Here is a 16,357-nt window from a genome sequence, read left to right on the forward strand (position 1 = left end):
GGTGCTGTATCCTCACTGATTATGTGATAATCTGCTGTGAAATTAGATGTTCTGCAACAGATCTGGGTGGGGAACTGGTAGGAGTGCTGTGGGAGGGAAGTAGGCAGAGTAGGAGGACTGTGATAAAGGGTTGAGGGAAAGCAATGCATTTTAGGAATTATAGTGATGAGTAACTGCTCAACCAGGAAGGACAAACATTAAGTAAAAAATTAAAACAAATGTTTTATCAGGTGTAAAAACCTTTTTATGTTTTGACACCTGATGTCAGAACACCCCTTTAATATGGTCAGTGGTCACTATTACAGGCACCATGGGGGAGATTTATCAAATCCTGTGCAAAGGAAAAGTTGCCCAGTTGCCCATAGTAACCAATCAGATCTCTTCTTTCATTTTGCAGAGGCCTTGTTAAAAATGAAAGAAACAATCTGATTGGTTGCTATGGGCAACTGGGCAACTTTTCCTCTGCACAGGTTTTGATAAATCTCACCCCATGTGTTTATAACTGTGAAAGAATTATAAAAATGGAGCCATAATTTGTTGCGTTCTCATAATATACAACATGTTTTAGCTCTTCAGTGATGTCGCTTACAAGGCAAGAAATCGCGAGGACCTGATTGCAGGAATAGACGAGTTCTTGGATGAAGTCATTGTCCTTCCACCTGGAGAATGGGATCCCACCATTAGAATAGAACCTCCCAAAAAGATTCCCTCAGCAGATCAGAGGTGAGATACTACAATCACTTTATATATGTGTCATTTTGACATCTACAACTGGAAGACAAAAGGTTTATGTTATTGGTTCAAGCAAAAATCTACAAATGTGTTTTATCTTGTGCAGAAAATCTGTCTTCTCTGTGAATGAAGCAGGACAGATGAATGGATCGGCTGGAGGAGGAGGTGGTGGAAGTGGTGGAGGTGGGAGTGAAGACGGAGAGGTGCCCTGTGCACATGAGATTGGAGAAGAACTTTCGTGGACTGGCAGGTGTGGAGGGCGTACATCCATCTAACTGACTGACAATCCATAGTGAACACCCTTATGGCTACACAGACATTCTCACAATGCTAGGCTGACCATATTTCCTTGAGACAAAAATGGGACATTGGGAAAGCAAAAACATGATGGGGTTAAGTTATGTTCCATATTATATTTCCGTGAATGTTAGTAGGAGAATATGAGATTTAGTGTTAAAATACTGTAGTTAGGGGTTAGAATAAAGATATTCAAATAAATTCAAAACACTTCCTTTCTCTCCCTTTAACACCTTTCTCTTTTACCAGTATTTCCCCTTATACGTTCCTTTTTAACTCACAAATACTTCCCCCATATATATAGTTGTAGGCCCCTATACTGCCCCCATATATAGTTAAAGGGGTACTCTGGTGGAAAACATTTATTGATTTATTTGTTTTTCAAATCAATTACTTCTATTAAAACATCTTAATCCTTCCAGTACTTATCAGCTGCTTTATACTACTGAGAAAGTTGAGTTTTCTTTTCAGTCTGACCACAGTGCTCTCTGCTAACACCTTTTTCCGTGTCAGGAACTGTCCAAAGCAGGATAGGTTTGCTATTGGGATTTTCTCCTGCTCTGGACATTTCCTTAGATGGACAGAGGTGTCAGCAGAGAGCACTGTGGTCAGACAGAAAAGAACAACTCAACTTCCCCTGGAGCATACAGCAGCTGATATGTATTTGAAGGATTAAGATTTTTTTATAGAAGTCATTTACAAATCTGTTTGACTTTCAGGTGCCAGTTGAAAAAAATAGTTTTCCACCGGAATACCCCTTTAAAGCCCCCCTCTGTGCCCCCATATAGTTTTAGCTCCCTCTCCTCTATGAAGTATACAATATGGTGCATATATAGTGGTAGGTAGGTGGCCCCCACAGACATACTGCCGTAAGTGGCCTAGCCATACTTCCCTGCTGCTTTGGTGCTCCACTACTCTTCCTGTCCATCCCATTGCTTGCTCCAGGGTCCATGCCAGGGTCCAGGCTCACACTGTCCTGACATCTCTTCCGGATGTCACATTAGGGCCATTACTTGTCCCAAGTACCAGCAGCCACTGCTTACTGACTTAAAGTGTCCACGGCACCGGCTGCAACTTTAAGACCGGGCAGCACAGGCCGTGCACATAAAAAAAAAACTGAAAAGGAATATTTCAGTGGTTTTCCAAAGCAGCTATGGCCCACTTAAAAAAAGGTATAAAATTTGAATATTGGACCTAACATGACAAGAAGTTAAAAAGTAGGGTAATCTTTTTAAATCAATGTTTAAAGGAATGCTCAGGTGGAAAAAAAACCACGTAAATGTAAATCAACTTGTGCCAGAAAGCTAAATAGATTTGTGAATTACTTCTATTTAAAAATCTTAATCCTTCCAGTACTTATCAGCTGCTGTATACTACAGAGGAAGTTGTATAGTTCTTTCCAGTCTGACCACAGTCCTCTCTGCTGACACCTCTGTCCGTATCAGGAACTGTCCAGAGTACAAGCAAATCCCCATAGCAAACCTCTGCTGCTCTGGACAGTTCCTGACATGGACAGAGGTGTCAGCAGAGAGCACTGTGGTCAGACAGAAAATAAATTCAAAAAGAAAAGATCTTCCTGTGGAGCATACAGCAGCTGATAAGTACTGGAAGAGTTAAGATTTTTAAATAGAAGTAATTTACATATCTGTTTAACTTTCTGGCAATAGTTGATTTAAAAAAAAAAATAATTCCACCAGAGTACCCCTTTAATAAGAAATTGTCAAAACTAAAAGAGAAACTTTAAATCAAATTGTCACCTGCAGGTTCTGTGGAGGACTTTACCTGGATATTAAAAGGAAACTCCCATGGTTCCTGAGTGATTTCTATGAAGCCTTCCACATTCAGTCCATTTCTGCCATTCTTTTCATCTACCTCGGTTGTATAACAAATGCCATCACATTCGGAGGATTGCTGGGTGATGCTACAGATAACTATCAGGTATGGGCAGTATCCTATTGCAGAATGAAACCTCTTCACTTATCAGACATCTCCTCCCCGACCTCGAGCACTGACACTTTACATACTTCTATGCGAAAAACCCGTTTTTCATCGCTGTTACATTAAAGGGGTACTCCGCCAACAGACATCTTATCCCCTATCCTTTGGATTTCTGATTGCGGGGGTCCTGCCACTGGGACCCCCTGTGATCTCTGTGCAGCACCCGTGCTGCACCCGACATTTTAAACAGTATGTTTAGAACGCTGGGTTTCCACGGCCGGAGACGTGACGTCATGCCACCTCCCATAGACATTAATAGAGGGGGCGTGGCATAATGTAGAATGCTGCAGAATTTCAGCTGCAGATTTTATTAATGACGTAGGCTAGGTTTTTACTATGGAGATTCAAGGAATGTGCGGACATTGTCATCCCCATAGACAGAAATGTATACTGCGCAGATTCTGACAGTATAAGATCATTCTTTCGGGGATGTATTTCTGCCACAGAAATGATTTCGTGTGAACTGCGCAGTGGAATCCCATCGACAGCAACTTCACTCTGCTGCAGCGGAATTTCAAAATGGAATTCTGCTTGGAAATTCCATTGTGTGAACCCAGCCCTACTGTACCAGCAGATCTGCATCACATATACAGTCATGGCCGTAAATGTTGGCACCCCTGAAATTTTTCAAGAAAATGAAGTATTTCTCACATAAAAGGATTGCAGTAACATGTTTTGTCATACACATGTATATTCCCTTTGTGTGTATTGGAGCTAAACCAAAAAAGGGAGGGAAAAAAAGCAAATTTGACATAATGTCACCAAACTCCAAAAATGGTCTGGACAAAATGATTGCCACCCTTTCAAAATTGTGGAAAAATAAGATTGTTTCAAGCATGTGATGCTCCTTTAAGCTCTCCTGGGGCAACTAACAGGTGTGGGCAATATAAAAATCCCCTGTAAGCAGATAAAAAGGAGAGAGGTTCACTTAGTCTTTGCATTGTGTTTCTAAATGTGCCACACTAAACATGGACAACAGAAAGAGGAGAAGAGAACTGTCTGAGGACTTGGGAACCAAAATTGTGGAAAAAAAATCAACAATCTCCAGGTTACAAGTCCATCTCCAGAGATCTAGATTTGCATTTGTCCACAGTGTGCAACATTATCAAGAAGTTTGCAACCCCATGGCACTGTAGCTAATCTCCCTGGTTGTGGATGGAAGAGAAAAACTGATGAAAGGTGTCAACGCAGGATAGTCTGAATGGTGGATAAGTAGCCCCAAACAAGTTCCAAAAGATATTCACGCTGTCCTGCAGGCTCAGGGAGCATCAGTGTCAGCGCAAACTATCCGTCGACATTCAAATTAAATGAAGCGCTATGGCAGGATACCCAGGAGGACCCCACTGCTGACACAGAGACATAAAAAAAGCAAGACTACATTTTGCAAAAATGAACTTGAGTAAGTCAAAATCCTTCCAGGAAAATGTCTTGTGGACAGATGAGACCAAGATAGAGCTTTTTGGTAAAGCACATCATTCTACTGTTTACCGAAAATGGAATGAGACCTACAAAGAAATGAACACAACACCTACAGTGAAATATGGTGGAGGCTCAATGATGTTTTTGGGTTGTTTTGCTGCCTCTTTTACTGGGTGCCTTGAATGTGTACAAGGCATCATGAAATTTGAGGATTACCAATGGATTTTGGGTCGCACTGTACAGCCCAGTGTCAGAAAGCTGTGTTTGCATCCGAGATCTTGGGTCTTCCATCAGGACAATGACCCCAAACATACGTCAAAAAGCACCCAGAAATGGATGGCAACAAAGCGCTGGAGAGTTCTGAAGTGGCAGCAATGAGTCCAGATCTAAATCCCATTGAACACCTGTGGAGAGATCTTAAGAAGCTTATTGATGGTTATAGGAAACGACTGATTTCAGTTATTTTTTTCCAAAGGGTGTGCAACCAAATACTAAGTTAAGGGTGCCAATAATTTTTGTCCAGCCCATTTTTGGAGTTTGGTGTGACATTATGTCCAATTTGCTTTTTTTCCTCCCTTTTTTAGTTTAGTTCCAATACACACAAAGGTTATAAACATGTGTATAGCAGAACATGTGTTACTACAATCCTTTTCTGTGAGAAATACTTCATTTTCTTTAACATTTTCAGGGGTGCCAATATTTACGGCCATGACTGTAGTAAATATATAGTACATGTAAAGATAATAAAATTCAATGAGACTGCAGATTTTACCTGCTCAAAAACTGCAGCAATTCTGTCCCGTGTAAATTCCGAGATTACAACTGAAGCACGCAGATCCCTATGATCCAAATATTGTTAATCTTTCTTTTATTCTACCTTAAAGAACATAATATAATTAAATAGAGAAAAGTAACAAAATTGCGCTGTAAATCAGATAGCTATCGTGACCAAGCGGAAGACAGTGTGCTTTCCTAAGAGAGCACAACACCGTATAGATTACTGGGTGATCCAAGCGTACTGGGGCAGCCAAATACAGCGTACAAGAAGACATGCTTTAAATCATCCCACCATGTCTGGAAAGAGGATGAAGTTGTCTCGGAAGCGATATCATAGTAGATATAAAGATTTATTATTATTGTATTATATTACTATATTATTCATATTAAATATATTATATAGCTTATGCATTTTGAAAGCATTGCAGCTTTCTTCCTCAGGTCTATCAGACCTGAGGAAGGAAGCAGCAACGCTTTCAAATCCATCGTCTTTATAGATATATATTTTTAATTACTACTATATCTCTTCCTAATCATCTTTTTATCTACTACAATATCGCTTATAAGTCGTCTTGGAAGCGATATCTTGTAGGTAACAAGATTTCTTGATCTATATAAAAACAACACGTTTATCAGACCTGAGGAAGAAAGGTGCAATGCTTTCAAAACGCATCATCTTTGTATGTATAAAAAAAATCTTTTAATCTTCTACGATATAGCTTCCGAGATGACTTTATCCTCTTTCCAGACATCATGGGGAGCACCGATTCGAAGTATCTCTTCTTGTATGCGGCATCTTCAAGAACATAATAGAATTTGTGACAAAATTCAGGAAAAGGATGGCACATGTTATTCATACACGGTGGTCGGAATCTGATTACAGCAGGTTGATGCTTTGATGAGAAAGCTGAAAATTATATTAGCACATTACTGAAATACATACTGTATGTCATATTTTGGGGAAGTTACTGCTGAGATAAGAAGTAAATGGGCACTCTCAGATATAAAAACTTTTTATATGTTGTACATCTTGGCAAAACAATTGTTTTTCTAATATACTACTTAAAAAAAACAAAACATTTTATTAAAGGGGTACTCTGGCGCTAAGACATCTTATCCCCTATCCAAAGGATAGGGGATAAGATGCCTGATCGCGGGGGTCCCGCCGCTGGGGACCCCCATGATCTTCCATGCCGAACCCCATTAGAATCAGCCCCCGGAGCGTGCTCGCTCCGGGTCTGATTTCTGGCAATCACGGGGACGGAGCATAAAATCCCTATAGCAAACCTCTCCTGCTCTGGACAGTTCCTAAAATGGACAGAGGTGTCAGCAGAGAGCACTGTGGTCAGACAGAAAAGAAATCCAAAAAGAAAAGAATTTCTAGTATACAGCCAATAATAAATATTGGAAGGATTAAGAGTTTTTAATAGAAGTAATTTACAAATCTGTTTAACTTTCTGGTATCAGTTGATTAAAAAAAAAGTTTTCCACCAGAGTACCCCTTTAATCCCTTGCCACAAATGGACATTCATTAACATCCATTTGCGGCTCCCGGTGAGTGCGCATCGTACCCGGTAGGTCCCAGTTGCTATAAGCAACCAGGACCCACGGCTAATGCTGGACATCGCCACTCAGGCTGATGTCTGCCATTAATCCTTTAGACGCGGTGATCAAACTTGATCGCCGCGTCTAAAATGAAAGTAAACATTGCTGGTTAGCTCAGTGGTGATGTTCGGGACCGCCGCAGATCACTACCTGCCTCCTCGCTGTTCAATTGCCCAATGACTGCTCTGTGCCTGAGATCCAGGCAGGAGCAGTCATGCGGCAGAAACACTGACCAATGTTATGCTATGGCATAGCAGTGATCAGTGTAAGAGATCAGTGTAATGTATGTTATAGTCCCCTATTGGGGCTATAACATTGCTAAAAAAAAAAAGTGAAAAAAAAAAAAGTAAATAAAGATCATTTCTCCTCTCCCCTAATAAAAGTTTGAATCACCCCCCTTTTCCCATAAAAAAGTAAATAAAAAAAAACATTAGTGGTATCACCGCGTGCGTAAATTTCCAAACCATAAAAATATATCGATAATTAAACCGCAGGGTCAGTGGCGTACGCGCAAAAAAATTCAAAAGTCCAATATAGTGTATTGTTGGTCACTTTATATATCATGAAAAAATGAATATAAAGCGATTAAAAAGTCAGATCAATAAAAAAAAATGGTAACGGTAAAAACATAAGATTGCGGCGGAAAAAATGAGCCCTCATACCGCTCCGTATGCGGAAAAATAAAAAAAGTTATAGGGGTCAGACGATGACAATTTTAATTGTATTAATTTTCGTTCAGTAAGACAAAATCAAACCTATATAAGTAGGGTATCATTTTAATCGTATGGACCTACAGAATAGAGATAAGGTGTTATTTTTGCCAAAAAAAATTACTTCATAGAAACAGAAGCCCCCAAATTTACAAAATGGCGTTTTTCTTCAATTTAGTTTTTTTTGGGGTTTCGCGGTGTATTTTTGGGTAAAATGACTGATGTCATTACAAAGTAGAATTGGTGGGGCAAAAAATTATATATATATATATATATATATATATATATATATATATATATCATATGGATTTTTAGGTGCAAAATTAAAAGGGTTTTAATTTTTAAAAGGTAAAGAGGAAAAAATGAAAGTGCAAAAACGGAAAAACGCTCGGTACTTAAGGGGTTAAAGGGGTTCTCCACCATAAGGTGATTTTAGTACGTACCTGGCAGGCAGTAATGGACATGTTTAGGAAGGATTTGTTCTTGTCTTGGGGCTAAATAGCTATGTTGTGAGATTACCATAACACTGTGGCTAGCTGTTTGTGAACTGGTATTTCCCTTTTGAGTTTTCTTCTTTGTCTACAAATCCCATAATTCCATTTTCCTCCCTCCCTCACATCAGCCACCCCACCTATTGAAACATTTATGAGCTGCACCCATGCAAAAGACCTGTGGTTTTCAATCAAGGTGCCTACAGCTGTTGCATTAATTGCAGAGTGATCTCTCTCCCACCAAGCGATCCCTCCACCCATTGAAGCATACAGGCTTCCTGTCATCAGCTGACTAGTGAGTCAGGTCTCGGCCGCATTGAAAGCTGGGAAAAATCTGAGACAACAGTCATTTTGTTTGCTGTTAAATACAAATATTGGGGTCAAAATCACATAAGAATTGTGAGAAAACCGTCACACACAGGTACAGACACTATATTATGATCTACACTAACTGTACAGCCCCTGTAGCATAGTCAAATAAAAAAAAAAGTTCCTGGAATACCCCTTTAAGTTCATACTAAAAGCATGTTACTAGCCTGCAGGCAATGGACAGACTGTTCCTACTCTATAATGTGGGATTTGGTGCCATCTAGTGGATGATAGTGTCAGCGCTGGCCATAGATTTTTTTTTTGTAATAGGTTGCTCTATTATCGAAGAATAGCAAATGTGATGATTTACAATCCTAACACTGCCGACAGTTTCATACATGCCTGAACATCTGACAATCTGCAGGCGTCCTCTTGAATGTGTTTCATTGTAAATAATTTCAAATAAGCATGTCTAAAACATGTCCAGCAAGGGATTTCAACTTTGCATGCAAATGTTATAGAAGCCTATATGGATTAGATCAGTGGTCACCAATCTGTGGCCACTACAACTCTCAGCAAGTCCAGGCATGCTGAGAGTTGTAGTATTGCAACAGCTGGAGGCACTCTGCTTGGCAAACCATCTACTTGCTAGTATTGGCTAGTATTAAGTGCAAAATTTGACTTTAATGTCTTTTCTTCTTTCAGGGTGTGATGGAAAGCTTCCTTGGGACGGCAATGACGGGCTCTGTGTTTTGTCTCTTTGCCGGACAACCTCTGATCATCTTAAGTAGCACCGGGCCCATTCTCATCTTTGAAAAGCTCCTGTTTGATTTTAGCAAGTGTGTATGAAAAGAATAATGGTGACCATGCCCTCAAACAGTAATGCCCCTCAATCACTTATACTTCAGCCTTCAGGCTATGTTCACACAGGTTTTTTTAGCCTTGTTTTGAGCCGTAAGCATCTAAAAAAAAAAAAAAAAAAAAAAGGATCGAAAGCTGTAAAAATGGCTAAAAAAATGGCTGCATTTGTGTATGAACACAAATACAGCTGAAAAAATTAGTTGAAAATAAGACTCACAAAACAGTGTGTGAACCTGGCCTAACAGGAATAAGGAAGGATGATATTCTCCTCCAATTAATTCTGGATGATATTTATGGAGACCTTAAAGGGGTACTCCACTGGAGAACATTTTTTTTTTCAGTATACCCAAAGGTAACAGAGAATAACTCAAAGCTCCTAAAGCTACAAATTGTTAGCATAATCAATAATACCATCACAGTATATTAGCAAAATGTTTATTAGATATGCCAACAATCACAAATAACATTAGACAAGAAAAAAATTCCCAAAAGCATAAAATAAATATCTATAACAGCAAAAATGGAGGTGCCCCACATGAAAACAATCATAGCGTGTTAGTATAAGGCTAGATGCACAAAATTGGGGGTTGGACCATACACCTTACACAGAAAAATCCATACATTACCTATAAAATATGTCTTTGGTACAATAATAACCATAATAGTCATATCAATTATCAACATTTGTATTTTTAATCAACTGGTGCCAGAAAGTTAAACAGATTTGTAAATGACTTCTGTTTAAAAATCTTAATTCTTCCAGTACTTATCAGCTGCTGTATACTACAGAGGAAGTTCTTTTCTTTTTGAATTTCCTTTCTGTCTGACCATAGTACTCTCTGCTGACACATCTGTCCATTTTAGGAACTGTCCAGAGCAGCATATGTTTGCTATGGGGATTTTCTCCTACTCTGGTCAGTTCCTAAAATGGACAGAGGTGTCAGCAGAGAGAACTGTGGTCAGACTGAAAGGAAATTCAAAAAGAAAAGAACTTCCTGTGTAGTATACAGCAGCTGACAATTACTGGAAGGATTAAGATTTTTAAATAGAAGTAATTTATAAATCTGTTAAACTTTCTGGCACCAGTTGATTTAAAAAAAAATTTTTTTCCAGTAGAGTAACCCTTTAAGAACCAGGTTGCACATTTTGCAATAGGGCCTAGGAGCTTCCATTTACCCCTCTGTATAGCAGCCTTGCTGTGTCTTTTCTTCGCTAAATGCTTTAACCAATAGCAATATCCAATTGCAGAGGTAATGATATAGACTACATGGAATTCCGCCTGTGGATTGGCCTCCATTCAGCTCTGCAGTGCCTTATCCTGGTGGCCACCGATTCCAGTTTCATCATCAAGTACATCACGCGGTTCACTGAAGAAGGCTTCTCCACCCTCATCAGCTTCATCTTCATTTATGATGCCATCAAGAAAATGATCGGGGCCTTCAAGTATTACCCCATCAATTCTGACTTTAAACCCGACCAGGTCACAACGTACAGATGTGAATGTGTGGCTCCAGACCCAGGTCAGTGGACACATTAAACTGATGCCGAAAATACCATAAAATGAAGCATGGGTTATGAAAATATCTGCTCTCTGGTTGAAACTACTTTAGATAAAGAGGATTTTACTAATACGTACAATATGTACAGTATCGTTAACACCAATGACAGGAGTAGTAATAGGAAGAATTAGGACAAGTGGAGTAATACATCCTATATGCAGACTATAGATGGCCATATGGACTTTGCTCTACCTAGTCATATTTGGGGTTTTAAGGTACATAGACATACTGGGCTCTCTCTTTTTGTAGTTCACTACTGCCAGGAATGCTGTGCCCATATATATAAAGATTTTATACACTGGAGGGGGGGGGGGGGGGTAGCAGAGGGAGGATTTGGAAGAAATAATAAGTTAAAAAAAAATGGGGAGTGGAGTAGTTTTTACAAATTGATAATCCTTTCAATGCTGGGTTATGAGGAAAAGAAAAAACAATTTACTAATCAGTCATACTCAGAAAATAAGTATTTGTGTGATGGGGAGAGAGAACATTATCTGTGATGGGGGAGAACATTATCTGTGATGGGAGGGAGAACATTATCTGTGATGGGGGAGAGAACATTATCTGTGATGGGGAGAGAACATAATCTATGATGGGAGGGAGAACATTATCTGTGATGGGGAGAACATTATCTGTGATGGGAGGGAGAACATTATCTGTGATGGGAGGGAGAACATTATCTGTGATGGGAGGGAGAACATTATCTGTGATGGGGGAGAGAACATTATCTGTGATGGGGAGAGAACATTATCTATGATGGGAGGGAGAACATTATCTATGATGGGAGGGAGAACATTATCTGTGATGGGAGGGAGAACATTATCTGTGATGGGCAGAGAACATTATCTGTGATGGGGAGAGAACATTATCTGTGAAGGGGAGAGAACATTATCTGTGATGGGAGAGATAACCAGCTATTGTGACTGGGGGGGGGGGAGAACATTATCTGTGATGGGGGAGAGAACATAATGTGTGATAGGGGGGAAAGAACATTATCTCTGATGGGGGAGAGAAAATTATGTGTGATAGGGGGGAAAGAACATTATCTCTGATGGGGGGAACATTATCTGTGATAGGGAAAGAACATTATCTGTGATGGGAGGGAGAGAACATTATCTGTGATGGGGAAGAGAATATTATCTGTGATGGGGATGAGAACATTATCTGTGATGGGGGAGAACACTATCTTTGTTGGGGGAAGAGAACATTATCTGTGATGGGGGAAGAGAACATTATTTGTGATGAGGGAGAGAACATTATCTTTGATGGGGGAGAACATTATCTGTGATGGGGTGAGAACATTATCTGTGATGGGGAGAGAACATTATCTGTGATGGGGGAAAGAACATTATCTGTGATGGGAGGGGGAGAACATTATCTGTGATGGGGATGAGAACATTATCTGTGATGGGGATAAGAACATTATCTGTGATGGGGGAGAACACTATCTTTGTTTGGGGAAGAGAGCATTATCTATGATGGGGGAAGAGAACATTATTTGTGATGAGGGAGAGAACATTATCTGTGATGGGGGAGAACATAATCTGTGATGGGGAAAGAACAAAAGAACATTATCTGTGATGGGTAGAGAACATTATCTGTGATGGGGAGAGAAAATTATCTGTCATGGGGGAAGAGCACATTATCTGTGATGAGGGAAAACATCATCTTTGATAGGAAGAACATTATCTGTGATGGGGGAGAACATTATCTGTGATGGGGAGAACATTATCTGTGATGGGGGAGAGATCATTTTCTGTGGTGGGGGAGATAACATTATCTGCAATGGTGGAGAACATTATCTGTGATGGTGACGAGAACATTATCTGCAATGGTGGAGAGAACATTATCTGCGATGGTGGAGAGAACATTAGCTGCGATGGTGGAGAGAACATTATCTGTGATGGGGAGAGAACATTATCTGTGATGGGGAGAACATTATCTGTGATGGGGGAGAATATTATCTGTGATCGGGAGAACATTATCTGTGATGGGGATAGAACATTATCTGTGATGGGGAGAGAACATTATCTGTGATCGTGGGGGAGAACATTATCTGTGATCGTGGGGGAGAACATTATCTGTGATGGGGGGAGAACATTATCTGTGATGGGAGAGAGAACATTATCTGTGATGGGAGAGAACATTATCTGTGATGGGGAGAGAAGAAATTCTGTGATGGGGGAGAGAACATTATCTGTGATGGGGAGAGAGAACATTATCTGTGATGGGGAGAGAACATTATCTGTGATGGGGAGAACATTATCTGTGATGGGGGAGAACACTATCTGTGATGGGGGGAGAGAACGTTTTCCAGTTTAAGCAATCAGAGGGGTGCTCATTTAAGGAGTCTACCACACAAATTCATTATTAATTGGGCAGCGCCAAATGAATGACTGCTGGATTGTTCCTGCGGCCCTCTTCTTTCACTATTCGTTGGCTGCACAACCCCCATTACACAGGGTGATATGTGGCTGACAAATATGCTTAAATGGGTATTCCGGGCCATCACGCCCCCTCCCATAGACATGAGTGGAGGAGGCGTGGCGTGACGTCATGTCCCCATAGAATGCGGGTGCTGCAGGGAGATCGCGGGGGGTCTTTGGATAGGGGATAAAAAAAATTTGCCCGGAATAACCCTTTAAAAAAATGTATGAAAGATGGGATCAGCCGACCAATGCGCTTTCTTGTTTGTCAGCTGATTGCTGGGCAATACCAGCCTGATATCAGATCATGTCAGATAGAAAAGAATTGGCATGTTCATGTTAACTGCCCGACTTTGTTCTTCACAGAGAAATAAGTCCCCCCCACTTCAGAGGCGGACATTTATGTGTATGGGATAAATATGAGAGCTGTAGGTCGAAAGAATATTGGGCCAATAGTTGCATGTATATGGTTGCTTTCAGACAAGTGGACAGTACCCAGGTTTCTGTATGTGACTATGACCATTATAACTATTGTAACTGATATCTGCCACATCTCTCCTTATTCTCTGCATTCTTTTCTCTGGCTGCCCTTCAATCCCTGTAAGTATTAGATTTTAACCTTTTTTTAACATTTTAACATTTTTTTTTTTTTTACTATATTTCACTTATTTACTTGGCTTATTTACAGTAGTAGGGTAATGTTTGACCATTCAGATTTTTATGCAGTTTTTGAAGCCAAAGCTAAGAATGAGTTTATATAGTGGTCTCATCCTTTAATACATGTCCTCCATTTATGATCTAGCTTTAGCTTTAAAAACTGCATAAAAAACCTGAACACGAGAACACACTGTAACACGTAGGGCTAATTTAACAAAGCACTAAAGGGCTCTACCGTCTTACCTTCTATCAGTTTAATGGAATAGAAGTACATGTCCTTTATTTGAACATTCTGGGGGGAATTTTCTAAGTCTGGTGTACTCCATGCTGGTTTAAATAAACTCCCTGCTACCGATTATTACAAGCCCATTACGGACTTATAGAGGATGCTAAAAACTGCTCATGCTGTGTGGTATTGCAGCTGAGTTCCATTGAAGTGAATGGAGCCAAGTTGTAATACCACACAAAACCTCAGGACAAATGTGGTGCTGAACTATTTATCCTTTAAAGGGTACCTCTCATCAAATAAGCTTTTGATATATTTTAGATTAATGAATGTTGAATAATTTTCCAATAGCATGTTAATGAAAAATATGCTTCTTTCTATTGTATTTTTCCCGATCAGTCCGGTCAGCAAGCATTTCTGACTCATGCTGGAGTCCTAAACACTCAGAGCTGCCAGCCTGCTTTGTTCACAGCCAAACAGGCTGTGAACAAAGCAGGCTGGCAGCTCTGAGTGTTCTCCTTTGTGAACAAAGCTGACTGGCAGCTCGTAGTGTTTAGGACTCCAGCATGAGTCTGAAATGCTTGCTGCCAGGACTGGTAGGGAGACCCCTAGTGGTCATTTCTTCAAAGTGGAAAATTAAATAGAAAGAAGCATATTTTTTAATAACATGCAATTGTGAAGTTATTCTGCATACATTAATCTATAATATATCAAAAGTTTTTTTGATGAGAGGTACCCTTTAAGATTTTCTTACTGATAAATGTCAGATAATGAAGAAATATTTTTTTCTAATCTGTTTCTATTTTTTTATTTTTTTTATAACATTTGTAGTACCTTATTATGGGGCAGCTATCTTGCATGAGCTGTTTAGATCTTCATGTAGAGATTTTCTTTACAGCAAACCGTATAACAATAGACTGGAGCAGACCCTATTGACTTGTATGGGATAATTTACAAGACATGCTCCGTGATCTGCACAGATGGCATTCTACTGGGAGGGGAAGACTAAGCACTGGACATCCGCTATTGTGAATGGCTCCTGAAAAATGTTATGTACAAAACAGAAAGTCTCAGCTGATTATTAGACTGAGGCGGTATTCACACGGCGGAATTTCTGCATATCCGCACCAAATCTGCGTCCAATCTGGGTGGCTTCAGGCTTGTGCAGATTCCGTGCAGAATCGGTGCGGATTCCATGCAGAAAAGTGTGAATGGGAGTGTGGAACCCTATCGAAGTATATTGGGCTTTAATTTGATGCAGAATCTGCATGCGTGCTGTCTGACTATAGCCTTAGTGGCCAGACTGGAAACTGCAAGATTTCAGGATTATTTTATAATATAGATATCTTTTACCATGAATATTTTAAATATATGTGTCATTTTCTGATGACACATTCCCTTTAAAGCTTTTAAAATCTTTGTAGCGGCCTCCTGTTCCTGTTGCCCTAATATACTGGGGTACTGAATGGGAGACCCCTCTCCATTTAAATTGTTTTATTTTTCTAAACTCTTTTGTACAATGTATCTATATATGCATGTAAGTAAAAAAAAAAAAATCTTTGTCTTGCAGTGAACGCGACTTTTTTCAATGCTTCAGTTCTGTTTGCGCCAAACAACACTAACATGTCTTTGGTAAGTAAAGTACAATAGATCTGACTCGTAAATCAGAATACAGTCTAAAAGTATATCTCGTATGGGATGTGTAAATCTAAATCATTTATGGAAGACACATGAGAAGTGGAGAGGAGTGACAAAATATTAAATATCTATTGAAGAAAAGTAATCACTGCAAAAGAGCGCACACCACTAGAGAATACAAAAGCTTTATTAGAACACATATACAATCCACATATACATAACTTATATTTGGAGACATTTAAAAACTATTAAAACTGCTCCACCAGAGCATAGCACAACCCTGGGGAAGGGCCAGGAATCCCCTCCTACAGGTAAGTGACCCTGTCCGATCTATGCAAACAGTAATGGACAATCCACAGAATGTACAAAAATATGCTGCCTCTTCAACCCCAACTCGCATCACTCGCCAGGCGTGACCCCATCCTTGCTTACTGGATGTTCATCTGTGTCTCTTACCTAAGTATCTTTCAGAAACATTTTTATTTTCTGTATATTTGACTATTGTGATGCGAGTTGGGGTTGAAGAGGCAGCATATTTTTGTACATTCTGTGGATTGTCCATTACTGTTTGCATAGATCGGACAGGGTCACTTACCTGTAGGAGGGGATTCATGGCCCTTCCCCAGGGTTGTGCTATGCTCTGGTGGAGCAGTTT

The 16,357-nt window shown here is 39.8% G+C and overlaps 1 protein-coding gene across 4 annotated transcripts in view; it reads left to right on the top strand.

Moving 5' to 3' along the window:
* Positions 1-16,357, top strand: part of SLC4A5 (solute carrier family 4 member 5) — a 193,694-nt gene that overhangs the window by 133,472 nt on the left and 43,865 nt on the right. For all 4 annotated transcript variants that reach the window (XM_056571490.1, XM_056571491.1, XM_056571492.1 and 1 more), the window contains 6 exons: positions 569-723; positions 839-982; positions 2,793-2,967; positions 9,044-9,177; positions 10,448-10,719; positions 15,635-15,696. In XM_056571490.1, the coding sequence (XP_056427465.1) occupies positions 569-723; positions 839-982; positions 2,793-2,967; positions 9,044-9,177; positions 10,448-10,719; positions 15,635-15,696 (942 nt within the window). The remainder of the gene's footprint in view (positions 1-568; positions 724-838; positions 983-2,792; positions 2,968-9,043; positions 9,178-10,447; positions 10,720-15,634; positions 15,697-16,357) is intronic.

Source organism: Hyla sarda, chromosome 4 (assembly GCF_029499605.1).
Source record: "Hyla sarda isolate aHylSar1 chromosome 4, aHylSar1.hap1, whole genome shotgun sequence".
Taxonomy (NCBI): Eukaryota; Metazoa; Chordata; class Amphibia; order Anura; family Hylidae; genus Hyla; species Hyla sarda.